The sequence below is a fragment of the Panulirus ornatus genome, chromosome 47 (genome assembly GCF_036320965.1).
Source record: "Panulirus ornatus isolate Po-2019 chromosome 47, ASM3632096v1, whole genome shotgun sequence".
NCBI classification, from domain to species: domain Eukaryota; kingdom Metazoa; phylum Arthropoda; class Malacostraca; order Decapoda; family Palinuridae; genus Panulirus; species Panulirus ornatus.
This window is the reverse complement of record NC_092270.1, coordinates 16498408-16523677: the sequence shown is the minus strand read 5'-3', so window position 1 is coordinate 16523677 and position 25270 is coordinate 16498408. Positions and strand designations below refer to the sequence as shown.

Here is a 25270-nt window from a genome sequence, read left to right as displayed (position 1 = left end):
TGTAACACAGCGGGGAGCAAGCAAGGATTGGTGATGTAACACTGGGAGGGGGGAGGAAGTATGGATTGGTGATGTAACACAGTAGGGAGCAACCTTGGATTGGTGATTTAACACTGGGGGAAGCAAGTATGGATTGGTGAACTGGTGATGTAACACTTGGGGAAGCAAGTATGGATTGATGATGTAACACTTGGGGAAGCAAGTATGGATTAGTGATGTAACACAGCAGGAAGTAATTATGGATTGGTGATCTAACACTTGGGAAGCAAGTACGGAGTGGTGATGTAACACTGTGGGGAAGCAATGATTGATTGATGATGTAACACAATGGGGAGCAAACACGGATTGGTGATGTAACACTTGGGGAAGCAAGTATGGATTGGTGATGTAACACTCGGGGAAGCAAATATGGATTGGTGATGTAACACTTGGGGAAGCAAGTATGGATTGGTGATGTAGCACTGGGGGGGAAGCAATGATGGATTGATGATGTAACACTTGGGGAAGCAAGGATGGATTGGTGATGTAACACTGGGGGGGGGGGGAAGCAATGATGGATTGATGATGTAACAAAGTGGGGAGCAAGCATGGATTGGTGATGTAACACTTGGGGAAGCAAGTATGGATTGGTGATGTAACACTGGGGGTAGCAAGTATGGATTGGTGACGTAACACCTGGGAAGCAAGTATGGATTGGTGATGTAACACTGGGGGAAGCAAGTATGTATAGGTGATGTAACACAGTGGGGAGCAAACATGAATTGGTGATGTAACACAGTGGGGAGCAAGCATAGATTGGTGATGTAACATTGAGGGAAGCACGTATGGATTGGTGATGTAACACTGGGGGAAGCAAGTATGGATTGGTGATGTAACACTGGGGGAAGCAATTTTGGATTGGTGATGCAACAATGGGGGAAGTAAGTATGGATTGGTGATGTAAAACTGGGGAAGCAAGAATGGATTGGTGATATAACACTGGGGGAAGCAAGTATGAGTTGGTGAAGTAACACAGTGGGGTGCAAACATGGATTGGTGATGTAACACTGGGGGAATTGAGTGTGGATTGGTGATGGAACACAGTGGGGAGCAAACATGGATTGGTGATGTAACACTTGGGGAAGCAAGGATGGATTGGTGATGTAACACTTGGGGAGGCAAGTATGGATTGGTGATGTAACATAGTAAGGGTGCAAACATGGATTGGTGATGTAACACTGTGGGAAGTGAGTATGGGGAAGGAGTGCTTGGGTGACTGCAATACAGCTGAGGGGCGTACGTGGGTGACTGCAACACAGCTGTGAAAGTGTGCACGTGGGTGACTGCAACACAGCTAGGAGGAGTACGTGGGTGACTGCAATGTAGCTGGGAGAAGCTGTACGCGGGTGACAGCAACACAGCTGGGAAGTATAGGTGGGTGACTGCAACTCAGCTGGGAGGTGTACATGGGTGAATGCAATACAGCTGGGAGAAGGTATAGGTTGGTGATGCAACACAGCTGGGAGACGGTGTACGTGGGTGATGCAACACAGCTGAGAGAAGGTATAGGTTGGTAATGCAACAAAGCTGGGAGAATCTGTACGTGGGTGATTTCAACACAGGTGGGAGAAGGTGTACGTAGGTGACTGCAACACAGCTCGAAGGTGTACTTGGGTGACTGCAACACAGCTAAGAGGTGTGCGTGGGTGACCGCAACACAGTTTGGAGAAGGTGTACGTTGGTGACTGCAACACAGATTGGAGAAGGTGTGCGTGGGTTTCATCATCACCGGGCGGTTTCATTATCACCAGGGGGTTTCATTATCACCAGGGGGTTTCATTATCACCAGGGGGTTTCATTATCACCAGGGGTTTCATTATCACCGGGGGTTTCATTATCACCGGGGGTTTCATTACCTCCAGGGGGTTTCATTATCACCAGGGGGTTTCATTATCACCAGGGGTTTCATTATCACCGGGGGTTTCATTATCACCAGGGGTTTCATTATCACCAGGGGGTTTCATTATCACCAGGGGGTTTCATTATCACCAGGGGTTTCATTATCACCGGGGGTTTCATTACCTCCAGGGGGTTTCATTATCACCAGGGGGTTTCATTATCACCAGGGGTTTCATTATCACCAGGGGGTTTCATTATCACCAGGGGTTTCATTATCACCGGGGGTTTCATTACCTCCAGGGGGTTTCATTATCACCAGGGGGTTTCATTATCACCAAGGGGTTTCATTATCACCAGGGGGTTTCATTATCACCAGGGGTTTCATTATCACCAGGGGGTTTCATTATCACCAAGGGGTTTCATTATCTCCAGGGGGTTTCATTACTTCTGGGGGTTCCACTATCACCAGGGGGTTTCATTATCACCAGGGGTTTCATTATCACCAAGGGGTTTCATTATCTCCAGGGGGTTTCATTATCACCAGGGGGTTTCATTATCTCCAGGGGGTTTCATTATCTCCAAGGGGTTTCATTATCACCAGGGGTTTCATTACCTCTGGGGGTTCCATTATCACCAGGGGGTTTCATTATCACCAGGGGTTTCATTATCACCAGGGGTTTCATTATCACCGGGGGTTTCATTATCTCCAAGGGGTTTCATTATCACCAGGGGGTTTCATTACTTCTGGGGGTTCCACTATCACCAGGGGGTTTCATTATCACCAGGGGTTTCATTATCACCAGGGGGTTTCATTATCACCGGACGGTTTCATTATCACCAGGGGTTTCATTATCACCAGGGGGTTTCATTATCACCAGGGGTTTCATTATCACCAGGGGGTTTCATTATCACCGGACGGTTTCATTATCAACAGGGGATTTCATTATCACCAGGGGGTTTCATTATCACCAGGGGGGTTTCATTATCACCAGGGGGTTTCATTACCTCTGGGGGTTTCACTATCACCAGGGGGTTTCATTATCACCATGTGTTTCATTATCACCAGGGGGTTTCATTACCTCTGGGGGTTTCACTATCACCAGGGGGTTTCATTATCACCATGTGTTTCATTATCACCGGGCGGTTTCATTATCACCAGGAGATTTCAATATCACCAGGGGGTTTCATTATCACCAGGGGGTTTCTTTATCTCCAGGGGGTTTCATTATCACAAGGGGGTTTCATTACCTCTGGGGGTTTCATTATCAGCAGGGGTTTTCATTACCTCCGGGGTTTCATTATCACCAGGGCGTTCCATTATCAGCAGGGGGTTTCAATATCACCGGGCGGTTTCATTATCACCAGGGGGTTTCATTATCACCAGGGGGTTTCATTATCACCAGGGGTTTTCATTATCACCAGGGGGTTTCATTATCACCAGGGGTTTTCATTACCTCTGGGGGTTTCATTATCACCAGGGGGTTTCATTACCTCTGGGGGTTCCACTACCACCAGGGGGTTTCATTACAAACGGGATTTTCATTATCACCAAGGGGTTTCATTATCACCAGGGGGTTTCATTATCACCAGGGGGTTTCATTATCACCAGAGGGATTTCATTATCACCAGGGGGTTTCATTATCGCCAGGGGGTTTCATTACCTCTGGGGGTTCCACTACCACCAGGGGGTTTCATCATCACCAGGGGTTTCATTATCACTGGGCGGTTTCATTATCACCAGGGGTTTCATTATCATCGGGATTTTCATTATCACTAAGGGGTTTCATTATCACTAAGGGGTTTCATTATCACTAAGGGGTTTCATTATCACTGGGGGTTTCATTATCACCAGGGGGTTTCATTATCACCAGGGGTTTCATTATCACCAGGGGGTTTCATTATCACCAGGGGTTTCATTATCACCAGGGGGGTTCATTATCACCAGGGGTTTCATTATCACCAGGGAGTTTCATTATCACCAGGGGTTTCATTATCACCAGGGGTTTTCATTATCACCAGGGGAGTTTCATTATCACCAGGGGCTTTTCATTATCACCAGGGGGTTTCATTATCACCAGGGGTTTTCATTATCACCAGGGAGTTCTTAACAAAGATAATGGTTCCTGTAAGTCGTGCCACGGGCCATCATCATCATCATCATCACTATGGTTTCTGTAAGTCGTGCCACGGGCCATCATCATCATCATCATCACTATGGTTTCTTTAAGTCGTGCCACGGGCCATCATCATCATCATCATCACTATGGTTCCTGTATGTCGTGCCACGGGCCATCATCATCATCACTATGGTTCCTGTAAGTCGTGCCACGGGCCATCATCATCATCATCACTATGGTTTCTGTAAGTCGTGCCACGGGCCATCATCATCATCATCACTACTGTCATTACATGGTCATGATGGTTTTGTTCTTGGTCGGCAGGCGCGGCCTCACCTGACGAGGACACCTGCTGCAGGAGGATCTCCAGGATGACGAGATGTGACACCAGATCTGTGAGTAATGTCTTCTCTTGCTACTTCTGTCATGCCTTCACAGATCCACTGGGCCTCGCCTGCATCACTAGCCACACCTCCCCTCTTGGGCACACTCCAGGTGATGTATGATAAGCAGGGAAGACATCGAGAGAAGCAGATGTGGACTTCGTGATCACGGTACACGTCTAGCCAGTCACGAAAAACTTACTGCCTCGGGGAACGTCATCTGAAGGTTATATAAGACTGTGGTGTTGCCAGTGTGATGTAAGTCTTAAGATGGCTGTGTCGACACGTGACAAAAATACTTCTGCTTTTTCCACCGTTCTATCCTCACACACACACACACACACACACACACACACACACACACACACACACACACACACACACACACACACACACACACACACACACACACACACACACACACACACACACACACACACACACACACACACACACACACACACAAACACTCATGCGAGCAAGTGAGTAAAGGAGACTTGTGTGAGGAAGTAACAGGAGAGACTGAGTGTAGAATGGCAAAAGGTGAGAGCAAATGACGTAAGGGGAGTGGGTGAGGAATGGAACGTATTTAGGGATCAGTGATGGCTTGCGCAGAAGATGCTTGTGACATGAGAAAGGTGGGAGGTGGGCAGATTGGAAAGGGTAGTGAGTAGTGGGATGAAGAAGTAAAGTTGTTGGTGAAAAAGAAAAAAGAGAGGCGTTTGGGTGATACTTACAAAGAAGTGCAAATGACTGGAAGATGTATAAAAGAAAGCGACAGTAGGTCAAGAGGAAGGTGCAAGGGTGTAAAAGAGGGCAAATGAGAGTTGGGGTGAGAGGGTATCATCAAACTTTAGGGAGAATAAAAAAGACGTATTAGAGGGAGGTGAATAACGTTCGTAAGACGGTAAGGGGGGAAGTAATAACAAATAGTGATGAAGTGAGAAGGAGACAGAGTGAGTATTTTGAAGGTTTGCTGATTGTGTTTGATGATAGAGTGGCAGATGTAGGGTGTTTTCTTCACGGTGGTGTTTGAAGTGAGAGTATCAGGGAGAATGGTTTGGTGAAGAGAGAGTGGTGGTGAAAACCTTGAGAAGGATGAAATCCGGCAAGGCGGCGGGTTTGGATGGTATTGCAGTGGACTTTATTAAGAAACGGGGTGACTGTGTTGTTGACTTGTTGGTAAGGATATTCACTGTATGTATGGATCATCGTGAAGTGCCGGAGAACTGGCGGAATACATGTATAGTGCCATTGTCCAAAGGCAAAGGGGATAAAGGGGAGTGTTCAAACTACAGGGGCATAAGTTTGATGAGTATTCCTGGGAAATTATATTGGAGGGTATTGATTGAGAGAGTGAAGGCACGTACAGAGCATCAGACTGGGGAAGAGGAGTGTGGTTTCAGAAATGGTAAAGGATGTGTGGATCAGGTGTTTGCTATGAAGAATGTATGTGAGAAATACTTAGAAAAACAGATGAATTTATATGTAGCATTTATGGATCTGAAGAAGACATATGATAGACCTTGTGGAAAGTCTTAAGAGTAAGTGTAGGAAGTAAGCTGCTAGAAGCAGTGAAAAGTTTTTTCTTTTTTTATTAAGGGTGTAAGACATGTGTACGTTAAGGAAGAGAGGAAAGTGATTGGCTCTCAGTGAATGTAGGTTTGCGGCAGGGGTGTGTGATGTCTCCATGGTTGTTTAATTCATTTATGGATGGGGGTTGTTAGGGAGGTGAGTGCAAGAGTTTTGGAGAGAGGGGCAAATATGCAGTCTGTTGTGGATGAGAGGGCTTGGGAAGCGAGTCAGTTACTGTTCGCTGATGATACAGCACTGATGGCTGATTCAGGTGAGAAACTGCAGAAGCTGGTGACTGAGTTTGGTAAAGTGAGAGAATGAAGATATTTGAGAGTAAATGTGAATAAGAGCAAGGATGATAGGTTCAGTAGGGTTGAGGGATGAATTAATTGGGAGGTACGTTTGGATGAAGAAAAACTGGAGGAAGTGAAGTGTTTTAGGTATCTGGGAGTGGATTTGGCAGCGGATGGAACCATGGATGCGGAAGTAAGTCACAGGGTGGGGGAGGGGGCGAAGGTTCTGGGAGCATTGAAGAATGTGTGGAAGGCGAGAACGTTATCTTGGAGAGCAGAAATGGGTATGTTTGAAGGAATAGTGGTTCCAACAATGTTTTATGGTTGCAAGGCGTGGGCTATAGGTAGGGTTGTGCGGAGGAGGGTGGATGTGTTGGAAATGAGATGTTTGAGGACAATATGTGGTGTGAGGTGGTTTAATCGAGTAAGTAGTGAAAGGGTAAGAGAGATGTGTGGTAATAAAATGAATGTGGTTGAGAGAGCAGAAGAGGGTGTATTGAAATAGTTTGGTCACATGGAAAGAATGAGCGAGGAAAGATTGACAAAGAGGATATATGTGTCAAAGGTGAAGGGAACGAGGAGAAGAGGGAGACTAAATTGGAGGTGGAAAGATGGTGTGAAAAAGATTTTGAGCGATCGGGGTCTGAACATACAGGAGGGTGAAAGGCGTACAAGGAATAGAGTGAATTGGACGATGTGGTATATCGGAGTCGAGTGCTATCAATGGATTGAACCAGGACATGTGATGCGTCTGGGGTAAACCATGGAAAGCTTTGTGGAGCCTGGATGTAGCCTAGCGGTAGCATTCCTACCTGTTGCACAGGGGTCCCGGGCTCGATCCTGGCTGTTGGAGGTTTGTTTAATATATATATATATATATATATATATATATATATATATATATATATATATATATATATATATATATATATATATATATATTTTTTTTTTTTTTTTTTTTTTTGCTTTGTCGCTGTCTCCCGCGTTTGCGAGGTAGCGCAAGGAAACAGACGAAAGAAATGGCCCAACCCACCCCCATACACATGTATATACATACACGTCCACACACGCAAACATACATACCTAGACAGCTTTCCATGGTTTACCCCAGACGCTTCACATGCCCTGATTCAATCCACTGGCAGCACGTCAACCGCGGTATACCACATCGATCCAATTCACTCTGTTCCTTTCCCTCCTTTCACCCTCCTGCATGTTCAGGCCCCGATCACACAAAATCTTTTTCACTCCATCTTTCCACCTCCAATTTGGTCTCCCACTTCTCGTTCCCTCCACCTCCGACACATATATCCTCTTGGTCAATCTTTCCTCACTCATTCTCACCATGTGCCCAAACCATTTCAAAACACCCTCTTCTGCTCTCTCAACCACGCTCTTTTTATTTCCACACATTTCTCTTACCCTTACGTTACTTACTCGATCAAACCACCTCACACCACACATTGTCCTCAAACATCTCATTTCCAGCACATCCACCCTCCTGCGCACAACTCTATCCATAGCCCACGCCTCGCAACCATACAAAATTGTTGGAACCACTATTCCTTCAAACATACCCATTTTTGCTTTCCGAGATAATGTTCTCGACTTCCACACATTCTTCAAGGCTCCCAGGATGTTCGCCCCCTCCCCCACCCTATGGTCCACTTCCCCTTCCATGGTTCCATCCGCTGCCAGATCCACTCCCAGATATCTAAAACACTTTACTTCCTCCAGTTTTTCTCCATTCAAACTTACCTCCCAATTGACTTGACCCTCAACCCTACTGTACCTAGTAACCTTGCTCTTATTCACATTTACTCTTAACTTTCTTCTTTCACACACTTTACCAAACTCAGTCACCAGCTTCTGCAGTTTATCACATGAATCAGCCACCAGCGCTGTATCATCAGCGAACAACAACTGACTCACTTCCCAAGCTCTCTCATCCCCAACAAACTTCATACTTGCCCCTCTTTCCAAAACTCTTGCATTCACCTCCCTAACAACCCCATCCATAAACAAATTAAACAACCATGGAGACATCACACACCCCTGCCGCAAACCTACATTCACTGAGAACCAATCACTTTCCTCTCTTCCTACACGTACACATGCCTTACATCCTCGATAAAAACTTTTCACTGCTTCTAACAACTTGGCTCCCACACCATATATTCTTAATACCTTCCACAGAGCATCTCTATCAACTCTATCATATGCCTTCTCCAGATCCATAAATGCTACATACAAATCCATTTGCTTTTCTAAGTATTTCTCACATACATTCTTCAAAGCAAACACCTGATCCACACATCTTCTACCACTTCTGAAACCACACTGCTCTTCCCCAATCTGATGCTCTGTACATTCCTTCACTCTCTCAATCAATACCCTCCCATATAATTTAACAGGAATACTCAACAAACTTATACCTCTGAAATTTGAGCGCTCACCCTTATCCCCTTTGCCTTTGTACAATGGCACTATGCACGCATTCCGCCAATCCTCAGGCACCTCACCATGAGTCATACATACATTAAATAACCTTACCAACCAGTCAATAATACAGTCATCCCCTTTTTTAATGAATTCCACAGCAATACCATCCAAACCTGCTGCCTTGCCGGCTTTCATCTTCCGCAAAGCTTTTACTACCTCTTCTCTGTTTACCAAGTCATTTTCTCTTACCCTCTTACTTTGCACACCACCTCGACCAAAACACCCTATATCTGCCACTCTATCATCAAACACATTCAACAAACCTTCAAAATACTCACTCCATCTCTTTCTCACATCACCACTACTTGTTATCACCTCCCCATTTGCGCCCTTCACTGAAGTTCCCATTTGCTCCCTTGTCTTACGCACTTTATTTACCTCCTTCCAGAACGTCTTTTTATTCTCCCTAAAATTTAATGATATATATATACATATATATATATATATATATATATGTATATATATGTATACCTCGCAAACGCGGGAGACAGCGACAAAGCAAAAAAAAAATATATATATATATATATATATATATATATATATATATATATATATATATATATATATATTTTTTTTTTTTTTTTTGCTTTCTCGCTGTCTCCCGCGTTTGCGAGGTAGCGCAAGGAAACAGACGAAAGAAATGGCCCAACCCACCCCCATACACATGTATATACATACGTCCACACACGCAAATATACATACCTACACAGCTTTCCATGGTTTACCCCAGACGCTTCACATGCCTTGATTCAATCCACTGACAGCACGTCAACCCCGGTATACCACATCGCTCCAATTCACTCTATTCCTTGCCCTCCTTTCACCCTCCTGCATGCTCAGGCCCCGATCACACAAAATCTTTTTCACTCCATCTTTCCACCTCCAATTTGGTCTCCCTCTTCTCCTCGTTCCCTCCACCTCCGACACATATATTCTCTTGGTCAATCTTTCCTCACTCATTCTCTCCATGTGCCCGAACCATTTCAAAACACCCTCTTCTGCTCTCTCAACCACGCTCTTTTTATTTTCACACATCTCTCTTACCCTTACGTTACTAACTCGATCAAACCACCTCACACCACACATTGTCCTCAAACATCTCATTTCCAGCACATCCATCCTCCTGCGCACAACTCTATCCATAGCCCACGCCTCGCAACCATACAACATTGTTGGAACCACTATTCCTTCAAACATACTCATTTTTGCTTTCCGAGATAATGTTCTCGACTTCCACACATTCTTCAAGGCTCCCAGAATTTTCGCCCCCTCCCCCACCCTATGATCCACTTCCGCTTCCATGGTTCCATCCGCTGCCAGATCCACTCCCAGATATCTAAAACACTTCACTTCCTCCAGTTTTTCTCCATTCAAACTCACCTCCCAATTGACTTGACCCTCAACCCTACTGTACCTAATAACCTTGCTCTTATTCACATTTACTCTTAACTTTCTTCTTTCACACACTTTACCAAACTCAGTCACCAGCTTCTGCAGTTTCTCACATGAATCAGCCACCAGCGCTGTATCATCAGCGAACAACAACTGACTCACTTCCCAAGCTCTCTCATCCCCAACAGACTTCATACTTGCCCCTCTTTCCAAAACTCTTGCATTCACCTCCCTAACAACCCCATCCATAAACAAATTAAACAACCATGGAGACATCACACACCCCTGCCGCAAACCTACATTCACTGAGAACCAATCACTTTCCTCTCTTCCTACACGTACACATGCCTTACATCCTCGATAAAAACTTTTCACTGCTTCTAACAACTTGGCTCCCACACCATATATTCTTAATACCTTCCACAGAGCATCTCTATCAACTCTATCATATGCCTTCTCCAGATCCATAAATGCTACATACAAATCCATTTGCTTTTCTATATATATATATATATATATATATATATATATATATATATATATATATATATATATAATAGAATTCCCACTGGAAAGGGAAAATAAAAACGGAGAGTATTTTCGTTTATTACATCCTCTTTCTGAGGATGTAATAAACAAAAATACTCACCGTTTTAATTTTCTCTTTCCAGTAGTGATTGCTACACATATATCTTCACGGTAAAGGTTCTACATTTATTCATTTATCTATTCATTTATTATACTTAATCGCCGTCTCCTGCGTCAGCGAAGTAGCGCAAGGAAACAGACAAGGAATGGCCCAACCCACTCACATACACATGTATGTACATAAACGCCCATACACACACATATACATACATATACATTTCAACGTATACATACACAGATGTATACATTTATACATATGTACATGTTCATACTTGCTGCCTTCATATATTCCCGTTGCCACCACGCCACACGCGACATAGCATCTCCTACCCCACCCTCCAGCGAGGTAGCGCCAGGAAAAGACAAAAACGGCCACATTCCTTCACATTCACTCTCTAGTTGTCATGTGTAATGCACCGAAACCACAGCTCCCTTTCCACATTCAGGCTCCATAGACCATTCCATAGTATAACCCCAGACACTTCATATGCCCTGGTTCAATCTACTGACAGCACTCGACCCCGGTATGCCACATCGTTCCAATTCACTGTATTCCTTACACGCCTTTCATCCTCCAGTATGTTCAAGCCCCAATCGCTCAAAATCTTTTTCACTCCATCTTTCCCCCTCCAATTTGGTCCCCCTCTTCCCCTCGTTCCCTCCACCTCCGCACATATTTTCTTTGGTAAATCTTTCCTCACCCCATTCTTTTCCATGTCCCCAAACCATTTAAAAACACCCTTTCTGTCTCTAAAACCCACGCTCTTTTTTTTTTACACATTTTCTTTACCCTTACGTTACAAAACTCGATCAAACCCCCCTCCCCACCAACATTGTCCTCAAACATCTCTTTCCAGCACATCCATCCCCCGCGCACAACTCAAACCATACCCCACGCCTCGCAAACCATACAACATTTTTTTGGAAACCCACTTTTCCCTTCAAACTACTCATTTTTGCTTTCCGAGATAATGTTCTGATTTCCCCCACACATTCTTCAAGGCCCCCAAAATTTTTTCCCCCCCTCCCCCACCCTATGATCCACTTCCGCTTCCAGGGTTTCCCATCCGCTGCCAGATCCACTCCAGTATCTAAAAAAAACTTCACTTCCCCCAGTTTTTCTCCATTCCCAAAATTACCTCCCAAATTTTACTTGACCCTCAACCCTACTGTACCAATAACCTTGCTTTTATTACATTTTCTCTTAACTTTCTTCTTTTACACACTTTACCAAATCAGTCACCAGTTCTGCAGTTTTCCATGAATCAGCCACCAGCGCTGTATCACAGCGAACAACAACTGACTCACTTCCAAGCCTTATCCCCAACAGACTTTTATACTTGCCCCCCTTTCCAAAACTCTTGCATTCACCTCCCTAAAACCCCAAACCATAAAAAAAATTAAACAACCATGGAGGAAAATCACACACCCCTGCCGCAAACCTACATTCACTGAGAAACCCAAACACTTTTCCCCTCTTTTCCCACCGTACCATGCCTTACATCCTCGATAAAAAATTTTCACTGCCCTTTTAACAAATTGGCTCCCACACCATATATTCTTAATACCTTCCCAGAAACATCTCTATCAACTCTATATTTTGCCTTTCCAGGGCCATAAATGGGTACATACCCAAAACCCTTTTCTTTTTTATATATATATTATATATAATATATTTTATATATATTTTATAATATATATATTTTATAATGAATTCCCCCTGGAAAGGGGGAAAAAAAAAACGGAGGTATTTTCGTTTATTACATCCTCTTTCTGAGGATGTAATAAACAAAAAATACCACCGTTTTAATTTTCTCTTTCCAGTAGTGATTGCTACACATATATCTTCACGGTAAAGGTTCTACATTTATTCATTTATCTATTCATTTATTATACTTAATCGCCGTCTCCTGCGTCAGCGAAGTAGCGCAAGGAAACAGACAAGGAATGGCCCAACCCACTCACATACACATGTATGTACATAAACGCCCATACACACACATATACATACATATACATTTCAACGTATACATACACAGATGTATACATTTATACATATGTACATGTTCATACTTGCTGCCTTCATATATTCCCGTTGCCACCACGCCACACGCGACATAGCATCTCCTACCCCACCCTCCAGCGAGGTAGCGCCAGGAAAAGACAAAAACGGCCACATTCCTTCACATTCACTCTCTAGTTGTCATGTGTAATGCACCGAAACCACAGCTCCCTTTCCACATTCAGGCTCCATAGACCATTCCATAGTATACCCCAGACACTTCATATGCCCTGGTTCAATCTACTGACAGCACTCGACCCCGGTATGCCACATCGTTCCAATTCACTGTATTCCTTACACGCCTTTCATCCTCCAGTATGTTCAAGCCCCAATCGCTCAAAATCTTTTTCACTCCATCCTTCCACCTCAAATTTGGTCTCTCGCTTCTCCTTCTTCCCTCCACCTCTGGCACATATAGCCTCTTTTTCAATCTTTCCTCACTCATTCTCTCCATGTGTCCAAACTACTTAAACACACTCTCTTCTGCTCTTTCAGCCGCACTCTTTTTTTTTTATAACCACACATCTCTCTTACCCTTTCATCACTTGATCAAACCATCTTACACCACATATCGTCCTCAAACATCTCATCTCCAACACATCCACCCTCCTCCGCACATGCCTTGCAACCATATAACATTGTTGGAACTACTATTCCGTCAATCATACCCATTTTTGCTCTCCGAGATATCGTTCTTGCTTTCCACACATTCTTCAACGCTCCCAGAACCTTCGCCTCCTCCCCCACCCTATGATCACTTCCGCTTCCATGGTTTCATCTGCTGCTTAATCCACTCCACTTCACTTCCTCCACTTTTTCTCCATTCAAACTTACCTCCCAATTAACTTGTCACTCAACCCTGCTGAACCTAATAACCTTGCTATCATTTACATTTACTCTTAACTTTCTTCTTTCACACGCTTTACAAAATTCAGTCACCAACTTTTGCAGTTTCTCACCCGAATCAGCCACTAGCGCTGTGTCATCAGCGAACAATAACTGACTCACCTCCCAAGCCCTCTCATCTACAACAGACTGCATACTCGCCCCTCTCTCCAAAACTCTTGCATTCACCTCCCTAACCATCCCATCCATAAACAAATTTAACAGCCATGGAAACATCACACAACATCGCAAGCCGACATTCACTAGGAACCAATCACTTTCCGCTCTTCCTACTCGTACACATGTCTTACATCCTTGGTAAAAAGTTTTCACTGCTTCTAGCAACTTACCTCCCACACTATATATTCTTAACACCTTCCACAAAGCATCCCTATCAACACTTTTATGTGCCTTCTCTAGATCCATAAACGCTACATACAAATCCATCTGTTTTTCTAAGTATTTCTCACATACATTCTTCAAAGCAAACACCTGATCCACACATCATCTACTACTTCTGAAACCACAATGCTCCTCCCCAATCTGATGCACTGTACATGCCTTCACCCTCTCAGTCAATACCCTCCCACATAATATCCCAGGAATACTCAACAAACTTATACCTCTGTAATTTGAGCACTCACCTTTATCCCCTTTGCCTTTGTACGATGGCACTATGCACGCATTCCGCCAATCTTCAGGCACTTCACCATTGTCCTACGTACACTGCATATCCATACCAACCAATGAACAACACAGTCACTCCTTTTTTAATACATTCCACTTCAATACCATCGAAACAAACCGCGTTACCGATTTTCATCTTCCACAAAGCTTTCACTTCCTCTTCTCTGTTTACCAAACCATTCTCCCTGATCCTCTCATACAAACCTTCCACAGCCAGGATAGAACCTGGGACCCCTGTGCAACAGGCGGGAGCGCTACCACTACCACTACGGTGCTCTGCTTGAAGAGGGGCTCCGAAACATCACCAGAGCCCCTCTAAAACCTCAAAAGCGGATTGCGTTGCTTGTGGAGCATCTGATGCCCAAGCTCATGCATCGACTGGTGTTGGGGGAAGTATATAAGACTCAGTTAGCACATATGGACAGGCAAGTGCGAGTGGCGGTCCGCCGCTGGCTGCGCCTAGCCCATGACGTGCCCTGTGCACTCGGCAACTGGAGATGGTGGGCTGGGTATACCAGACTTTGTTTCAACCGTCCGGTTAAATAAACAAGCGCGGTTCGAAATACTACTTACCTCGACCGACCCAGTGATTCAGGCGGCTGTCCTGCAGTATTGAGCAAGCTGCAGCGCTGGACTGGACCCGCATGCATTGCTGGATGACAGGCGGGTGGTAAATCCGTTCGTCAGCACGTATGAAGGGCCGTTGCTCACGTTGCTCACCAACGTGAGACGAAGGGTATTCGAGTAAATAGTATTCGAATGGTCATTTCCCTATTAGGGGCGATTGCCCTGCGGTAGAGCTCCCGCTTGTTTCACAGGGGTCCCGGGTTCGATCCTGGATGTTGGAGGTTTGTATGATATACATATACATATTGATTTGTTGGCAGTGAGAGGAGTGAAGATAGGAGGCGAGAATTTTGAAAGCTCCGGCAATTTCATTGTGAGTGAACCAGAAACAGTGATAGGTGATCAGAATATAAGAATGGGTGACGTGGCAGATAAGGGCATGATTTGGGGCCACGAAAGAAAATGGAGAGGAGGTTGTGGAGTTGCGTACTGAAAAAGGACCGGTATATGATTGGAAATCCTTTATTTCATAAAGAAGAATAAACATGATTTTAGATGTTGTAATGAGGTTGATGTTAACCGGGCATTATTGCATATATATTTCCTGATTGATAGGTGTGCTAGGAGAGAAACATTCGATGTGAACGTGCTGAGAGGGGACAGCTGGTAAGATGTCTGACTGTCTCATTGTGGAGAGTGATCCTAGTGTGTTTAGAGCTTTGGATAAACAGTAAATGATTTTGGTGAACAGAGAATGGTAAAAGTGATCGAGTTTGGACGGGAGGTTTTGTGAGGAGACAGTAGGAGAGATTAGGTGGAGACTGGCTAAAGCTAAAGGTAAAAGAATCTAGGAGAGCAGCTGAAGGCATGGGAGGTATCCACGCAAGCAGTGCTTACATGTGCGAGATGGCATACGGATGGCATACGGATGGTGGATTCTAGGCGCGTGAGAAAGGGTAGTGCGTGGATGAATAAGGAAGTCAAATTGTTTGTGGAAGAGAAAAAGAGGTAAATGGGCGTCACCTGCAGGAATAAGCGTGTGAGAGACACGCAAGAGGAAGCAACAGTATACTGAAGAACTGTGTACCTGTAATGTCCAGAGCATTTGGACGTGGAGAGAAGAACACTATACAAACAAAAGTCACCATAATTCAACACGAAAGCGAGTATTTTGTGAGGTTAACCATAAAAATGACTAGTTTTTACACAACATGATGGCAGCTATCATTTTCTGTTTCCCTTATCAATATTACTTTTGGTTTTCAGGCGCCTCCAACACCTGACTCCAGCCAGGCATCCAGTGAACTCGCTCAGGTGTTCCTGGATCTGCCCAACAGTACTTACTCCACCCAGGAACCCACTGAAATGTCTCCTGGTTACCGAGTGAACGTAGAACCACAATCATCGCTGCCATCCTCTTCAAATGGACACATCCATGAGGAAATGAATGTCCTGAGGGGCTTTCCAGAGAGTGACATTATCTTGGTTAGAGAGGCATTTGCATCTAGACGTTTTCGTGTCATAAGAAATTAACTTTTAACCATCTTGTGAAGTACACCAGTTTCAAACTCATAAATCGATTTTATCATTCACGAATTACCTTAGGATAGGTGTATAGTGATGATAACCTTAGGATGGGTGTATAGTGATGATAATCTTAGGATAGGTATATAGTGATGATAACCTTAGGATGGGTGTATAGTGATGATAACCTTAGGATGGGTGTATAGTGATGATAACCTTAAGATAGGTATATAGTGATGATAACCTTAGGATGGGTGTATAGTGATGATAACCTGAGGATGGGTGTATAGTGATGATAACCTTAAGATAGGTATATAGTGATGATAACATTAGAATAGGTGTACAGTGATGATAACCTTAGGATTAGTGTATAGTGATGATAATTTTAGAATAGGTGTATAGTGATGATAACCTTAGGATAGGTATAAAGTGATGATAACCTTACAATAGGTGTATAGTGATGATAACCTTAGAATTGGTGTCTAGTGATGATGTAAACTTATGTTTCATGAAGATTAATAAGTTACCTTATCATTTAACATCAGTTAAATGACTGTCGAACTGTTGATCATGCTCGTATCGCTGCCGTACACAGCCCGTCAAAACTATAATAAGATCTTCAGACGATAGTGCTCAAGCTTTAAGAACTCGAGAGTTCAGCTTAAGCGTCAGAAACTCAGTGAAGCTTATACCCCTGGGCCCAGCCAGATGAATGTAGACTATGTACGTACATGCAGTCTGAGGAAAGGTTCACATGTAAGTGTGTCTATGTCAGATCTTAATGAGATGTATGTCATCTAAAGGAGAAGGTTACCTTGTAATGATGTTTTCATATATAATACAGAGATCATTAAGGTCTTCAATGATGAAATAAACTGATCCTTGTGACAAGTGTGCCCTGCTTGACAGCCAGTTCCCAAATGACCAGAGTTATACATCATGGTATTCCTTGTAACACATTACGTTACATCTGACCGTAATGCTAGTGTATATGACGATATTACTTGTAGCAATATGTGGCATGTTAAGTCGTTACGTGTGTGACACTATTTCTATGTAATCACATAGGTTGCCTATGGCCTCCCACAGCACTGAGTCATACCTATCTGTCAATATACATCATCCTACAACGACTTTATGTTTGAATGATTTGTGCACCGGCAAACAATGGTATTCCTTCATTCATACATTCTGTACATGATGGTGAAGACAAGTGTCAACTTCACAGTTTCATGGAAAATATGACCGTGTACATCTTTACTACCGTACAAACGTCTTTTCTCTTCCATAGACAAAATCAAAATGCTTCTTTATGTGCGCTGGCCAAACCTGAGAAGCAAAGTATAGTTTTAACCTTAATGTGTAGGATATGAACATCTTGTTAACGCTTTCCTCCATCCACATATGTGACAGCCACTTTACTAGCTGCCACTGGACCTCAATGATGTAGCGGGTAGCGTTGTTCCAGGGTCGAGCACAGAGGTTCAAATTCTGTATGAGGTAGTTGGTTCACATGTAAGCCAGCTGTTTATCCTCTCCTCCTCTTACACACACACACACACACACACACACACACACACACACATACACACACACACACACACACACACACACACACACACAAACATATATATATATATATATATATATATATATATATATATATATATATATTGGAAAAGATCACAATTTTGCGCGTGATCAAGATATTCCTATGAGTCCACGGGGAAAATGAAACACGAAAAGTTCCCAAGTGCACTTTCGAGTAATAATCACATCATCAGGGGAGACACAAGAGAGGAATATAACAGTCAGTTGATATACATCGAAGAGACGAAGCTAGGACGCCATTTGGTAAACATGTGATTGTCCAAAACATACAACGAGCGTTCATAAACTTATCATTTTACAAATCTTATCAACAATAAAGTTATCTAATTTGTACAGACCATCACTAATATTAAGATTATAATGCTTTGTGTATTTAATAATAGAAGATTCAATGATATTTCTCTTGGTAATAGAGTTAGAGTTAACAACTGAGATGGCGTTACTCCAGTCAATACAATGATCATAGTTTTTAACATGATTAAACAAGGCATTTGATTCTTGTCCCGTTCTTATACTATATTTATGTTGCTTAAGTCTAACAGAAAGATCCTTACCAGTCTGACCAACATAAAATTTATCACAGTTTCCACAAGGAACTTTATAGATGCAACCAAGAGAATTTTCTGGTGAATTCCTGATTAAGATATTCTTTATAGTATTATTGGTGCTAAAGGCAACATTTACATTAAAGGATTTAAGCAACATGGGAAGCAAAGTGAAATTATTATCAAAAGGGAGAACTAAAAGATTCTTGGTGTCAATGGGAGGTTTGCGCTCAACTCTATAAAATGATTTCTTTGCTAACTTAAGGGATTTATCAATGAAAGATCTAGGGTACTTTAACTTAGATCCAATAGAATATATCTTCTCAAACTCATCATCAATAAACTCTGGACTGCAAATACGTAATGCCCTTAGGAACATAGATTGAAATGATGATAATTTAATTCTGTCATGTTGAGTAATAATGGATATATGAGCATACATTGGTGGGTTTTCTCTATTACCAAGAGAAATATCATTGAATCTTCTGTTATTAAAAACACAAAGCATCATAATCTTGATATTAGTGATGGTCTGTACAAATTAGATAACTTTATTGTTGATAAGATTTGTAAAATGATAAGTTTATGAACGCTCGTTGTATGTTTTGGACACTCACATGTTTACCAAATGGCGTCCTAGCTTCGTCTCTTTCATGTATATCAACTGACTGTTATATTCCTCTCTTGTGTCTCCCCTGATGACGTGATTATTACACGAAAGTGCACTCCGGAACTTTTCGTGTTTCATTTTCCCCGTGGACTCATAGGAATATATATATATATATATATATATATATATATATATATATATATATATATATATATATATATATATATATATATATATATATATATATATATATATATATATATATATATATATATATATATATATATATATATATATATATATATATATATATATATATATATATATATATTGGAAAGGATCACAATTTTGTGCGTGATCAAGATATTCCTATGAGTCCAGTTCTTTACTATATTTATGTTGCTTAAGTTTAACAGAAAGATCCTTACCAGTCTGACCAACATAAAATTTATCACAGTTTCCACAAGGAACTTTATAGATGCAACCAAGAGAATTTTGTGGTGAATTCCTGATTAAGATATTCTTTATAGTATTATTGTTGATAAAGGCAACATTTACATTAAAGGATTTAAGCAACATGGGAAGCAAAGTGAAATTATTATCAAAAGGGAGAACTAAAAGATTCTTGGTGTCAATGGGAGGTTTGGGCTCAACTCTATAAAATGATTTCTTTGCTAACTTAAGGGATTTATCAGTGAAAGATCTAGGGTACTTTAACTTAAATCCAATGGACTATCTTCTCAAACTCATCATCAATAAACTCTGGACTGCAAATACGTAATTGGTTCTCAGTGAATGTAGGTTTGCAGCAGGGGTGTGTGATGTCTCTATGGTTGTTTAATTTGTTTATGGATGGGGTTGTTAGGGAGGTGAATGCAAGAGTTTTGGAAAGAGGGGCAAGTATGCAGTCTGTTGTGGATGAGAGAGAGCTTGGGAAGTGAGTCAGTTGTTGTTCGCTGATGATACAGCGCTGGTGGCTGATTCATGTGAGAAACTGCAGAAGCTGGTGCCTGAGTTTGGTAAGTGTGTGATAGAAGAAAGTTAAGAGTAAATGTGAATAAGAGCAAGGTTATTAGGTACAGTAGGGTTGAGGGTCAAGTCAATTGGGAGGTAAGTTTGAATGGAGAAAAACTGGAGGAAGTAAAGTGTTTTAGATATCTGGGAGTGGATCTGGCTGCGGATGGAACCATGGAAGCGGAAGTGAATCATAGGTTGGGGGAAGGGGCGAAAATCCTGGGAGCCTTGAAGAATGTTTGGAAGTGGAGAACATTATCTCGGAAAGCAAAAATGGGTATGTTTGAAGGAATAGTGGTTCCAACAATGTTGTATGGTTGCGAGGCGTAGGCTATGGATAGAGTTGTGCGCAGGGGGATGGATGTGCTGGAAATGAGATGTTTGAGGACAATGTGTGGTGTGAGGTGGTTTGATCGAGTAAGTAACGTAAGGGTAAGAGAAATGTGTGGAAATAAAAAGAGTGTGGTTGAGAGAGCAGAAGAGGGTGTTTTGAAACGGTTTGGGCACATGGAGAGAATGAGTGAGGAAAGATTGACCAAGAGGATATATGTGTCAGAGGTGGAGGGAACGAGGAGAAGTGGGAGACCAAATTGGAGGTGGAAAGATGGAATGAAAAAGATTTTGAGTGATCGGGGCCTGAACATGCAGGAGGGTGAAAGGAGGGCAAGGAATAGAGTGAATTGGATCGATGTGGTATACCGGGGTTGACGTGCTGTCAGTGGATTGAATCAGGGCATGTGAAGCGTCTGGGGTAAACCATGGAAAGCTGTGTAGGTATGTATATTTTCGTGTGTGGACGTGTATGTATGAAAATGTGTATGGGGGTGGGTTGGGTCATTTCTTTCGTCTGTTTCCTTGCGCTACCTTGCAAACGCGGGAGACAGCGACGAAGCAAAAGAAAAAAAAATATATATATATTGTGTTATAATTAATTTTCTAAATTGTTTCTTACATTTTTCATATGTATATATATGTATATGTGTGTGTGTGTATATATGTGCGTTTATATATATATATATATATATATATATATATATATATATATATATATATATATATATATATATATATATATATATATATATATATATATATATATATATATATATATATATATATATATATTATCCCAGGGGATAGGGGTGAAAGAATACTTCCCACGCATTCCTCGCGTGTCGTAGAAGGTGACTAGAGGGGACGGGAGCGGGGGGCCAGAAATCCTCCCCTCCTTGTATTTTTTAACTTTCTAAAATGGGAAACAGAAGAAGGAGTCACGCGGGGAGTGCTCATCCTCCTCGAAGGCTCAGACTGGGGTGTCTAAATGTGTGTGGATGTAACCAAGATGTGAAAAAAGGAGAGATAGGTAGTATGTTTGAGGAAAGGAACCTGGATGTTTTGGCTCTGAGTGAAACGAAGCTCAAGGGTAAAGGGGATGAGTGGTTTGGGAATGTCTTGGGAGTAAAGTCAGGGGTTAGTGAGAGGACAAGAGCAAGGGAAGGAGTAGCAGTACTCCTGAAACAGGAGTTGTGGGAGTATGTGATAGAATGTAAGAAAGTAAATTCTCGATTGATATGGATAAAACTGAAAGTTGGTGGAGAGAGATGGGTGATTATTGGTGCATATGCACCTGGGCATGAGAAGAAAGATCATGAGAGGCAAGTGTTTTGGGAGCAGCTGAATGAGCGTGTTAGTGGTTTTGATGCACGAGACCGGGTTATAGTGATGGGTGATTTGGTGATTTGAATGCAAAGGTGAGTAATGTGGCAGTTGAGGGAATAATTGGTATACATGGGGTGTTCAGTGTTGTAAATGGAAATGGTGAAGAGCTTGTAGATTTATGTGCTGAAAAAGGACTGGTGATTGGGAATACCTGGTTTAAAAAGCGATATATACGTAAGTATACGTATGTAAGTAGGAGAGATGGCCAGAGAGCGTTATTAGATTACGTGTTAATTGACAGGCGCGCGAAAGAGAGACTTTTGGATGTTAATGTGCTGAGAGGTGCAACTGGAGGGATGTCTGATCATTATCTTGTGGAGGCTAAGGTGAAGATTTGTATGGGTTTTCAGAAAAGAAGAGTGAATGTTGGGGTGAAGAGGGTGGTGAGAGTAAGTGAGCTTGGGAAGGAGACTTGTGTGAGGAAGTACCAGGAGAGACTGAGTACAGAATGGAAAAAGGTGAGAACAATGGAAGTAAGGGGAGTGGGGGAGAAATGGGATGTATTTAGGGAATCAGTGATGGATTGCGCAAAAGATGCTTGTGGCATGAGAAGAGTGGGAGGTGGGTTGATTAGAAAGGGTAGTGAGTGGTGGGATGAAGAAGTAAGATTATTAGTGAAAGAGAAGAGAGAGGCATTTGGACGATTTTTGCAGGGAAAAAATGCAATTGAGTGGGAGATGTATAAAAGAAAGAGACAGGAGGTCAAGAGAAAGGTGGAAGAGGTGAAAAAGAGGGCAAATGAGATTTGGGGTGAGAGAGTATCATTAAATTTTAGGGAGAATAAAAAGATGTTCTGGAAGGAGGTAAATAAAGTGCGTAAGACAAGGGAGCAAATGGGAACTTCAGTGAAGGGCGCAAATGGGGAGGTGATAACAAGTAGTGGTCATGTGAGAAGGAGATGGAGTGAGTATTTTGAAGGTTTGTTGAATGTGTTTGATGATGGAGTGGCAGATATAGGGTGTTTTGGTCGATGTGGTGTGCAAAGTGAGAGGGTTAGGGAAAATCACTTGGTAAACAGAGAAGAGGTAGCAAAAGCTTTGCGAAAGATGAAAGCCGGCAAGGCGGCAGGTTTGGATGGTATTGCAGTGGAATTTATTAAAAAAGGGGGTGACTGTATTATTGACTGGTTGGTAAGGTTATTTAATGTATGTATGACTCATGGTGAGGTGCCTGAGGATTGGAGGAATGCGTGCATAGTGTCATTGTACAAAGGCAAAGGGGATAAGAGTGAGTGCTCAAATTACAGAGGTATAAGTTTGTTGAGTATTCCTGGTAAATTATATGGGAGGGTATTGATTGAGAGGGTGAAGGCATGTACAGAGCATCAGATTGGGGAAGAGCAGTGTGGTTTCAGAAGTGGTAGAGGATGTGTGGATCAGGTGTTTGCTTTGAAGAATGTATGTGAGAAATACTTAGAAAAGCAAATGGACTTGTATGTAGCATTTATGGATCTGGAGAAGGCTTATGACAGAGTTGATAGAGATGCTCTGTGGAATTAAGAATATATGGTGTGGGAGGCAAGTTGTTAGAAGCGGTGAAAAGTTTTTATCGAGGATGTAAGGCATGTGTACGTGTAGGAAGAGAGGAAAGTGATTGGTTCTCAGTGAATGTAGGTTTGCGGCAGGGGTGTGTGATGTCTCCATGGTTGTTTAATTTGTTTATGGATGGGGTTGTTAGGGAGGTAAATGCAAGAGTTTTGGAAAGAGGGGCAAGTATGAAGTCTGTTGGGGATGAGAGAGCTTGGAACGTGAGTCAGTTGTTCGCTGATGATACAGCGCTGGTGGCTGATTCATGTGAGAAACAGCAGAAGCTGGTGACTGAGTTTGGTAAAGTGTGTGAAAGAAGAAAGTTAAGAGCAAATGTGAATAAGAGCAAGGTAATTAGGTACAGTAGGGTTGAGGGTCAAGTGAATTAGGAGGTAAGTTTGAACGGAGAAAAACTGGAGGAATAAAGTGTTTTAGATATCTGGGAGTGGATCTGGCAGCGGATGGAACCATGGAAGCGGAAGTGGATCATATGGTGGGGGAGGGGGCGAAAATCTGGGAGCCTTGAAGAGTGTGTGGAAGTCGAGAACATTACCTCGGAAAGCAAAAATGGGTATGTTTGAAGGAATGTTGGTTCCAACAATGTTGTATGGTTGCGAGGCGTGGGCTATGGATAGAGTTGTGCGCAGGAGGATGGATGTGCTGGAAATGAGATGTTTGAGGACAATGTGTGGTGTGAGGTGGTTTGATCGAGTAAGTAACGTAAGGGTAAGAGAGATGTGTGGAAATAAAAAGAGCGTGGTTGAGAGAGCAGAAGAGGGTGTTTTGAAATGGTTTGGGCACATGGAGAGAATGAGTGAGGAAAGATTGACCAAGAGGATATATGTGTCGGAGGTGGAGGGAACGAGGAGAAGAGGGAGACCAAATTGGAGGTGGAAAGATGGAGTGAAAAAGATTTTGTGTGATCGGGGCCTGAACATGCAGGAGGGTGAAAGGAGGGCAAGGAATAGAGTGAATTGGAGCGATGTGGTATACCGGGGTTGACGTGCTGTCAGTGGATTGAATCAAGGCATGTGAAGCGTCTGGGGTAAACCATGGAAAGCTGTGTAGGTATGTATATTTGCGTGTGTGGACGTATGTATATACATGTGTATGGGGGGGGGGGGGTTGGGCCATTTCTTTCGTCTTTTTCCTTGCGCTACCTCGCAAACGCGGGAGACAGCGACAAAGCAAAAAAAAAAAAAAAATATATATATATATGATTTCCCTCAAAGGTTCAGAACAGTTAGTTGATGTACAAACAAGAGATGTAGCTAAGACGCTGTTGGTAAACAAGCGTTACCAGATGGTAGTGTTTGGGTTGGTATTGTTTGGGTCTGGCATCATGACTGCTCAATTTTTGTTTGTAATGACCTTCACTAATATTAATGTTACATTTCTTTTTGTATTTGATAATAGAAGATACCATTATATATCTCATGGTAAAGGAGTTACAGTTGATAACTGAATTGGCGTTACTTCAGTCAGTGCGTGGAGCAGGAGTATGGTCACAGGTGGCGTGGAGCAGGAGTATGGTCACAGGTGGCGTGGGGCAGGAGTATGGTCACAGGTGGCGTGGGGCAGGAGTATGGTCACAGGTGGCGTGGGTCAGGAGTATGGTCACAGGTGGCGTGGGGCAGGAGTATGGTCACAGGTGGCGTGGGGCAGGAGTATGGTCACAGGTGGCGTGGGTCAGGAGTATGGTCACAGGTGGCTTGGGGCAGGAGTATGGTCA

The 25270-nt window shown here is 42.7% G+C and overlaps 1 protein-coding gene across 1 annotated transcript in view; it reads left to right on the top strand.

The window, feature by feature from the left end:
- Window positions 1-17399, top strand: part of LOC139763612 (uncharacterized) — a 35180-nt gene extending 17781 nt beyond the window's left edge. Inside the window, exons 2-3 of the mRNA XM_071689834.1 lie at window positions 4320-4390; window positions 16256-17399. Coding sequence (XP_071545935.1) covers window positions 4320-4390; window positions 16256-16522 — 338 coding nt within the window. The 3' untranslated portion in view covers window positions 16523-17399. The remainder of the gene's footprint in view (window positions 1-4319; window positions 4391-16255) is intronic.
- The last annotated feature ends 7871 nt before the right edge of the window (window positions 17400-25270 follow it).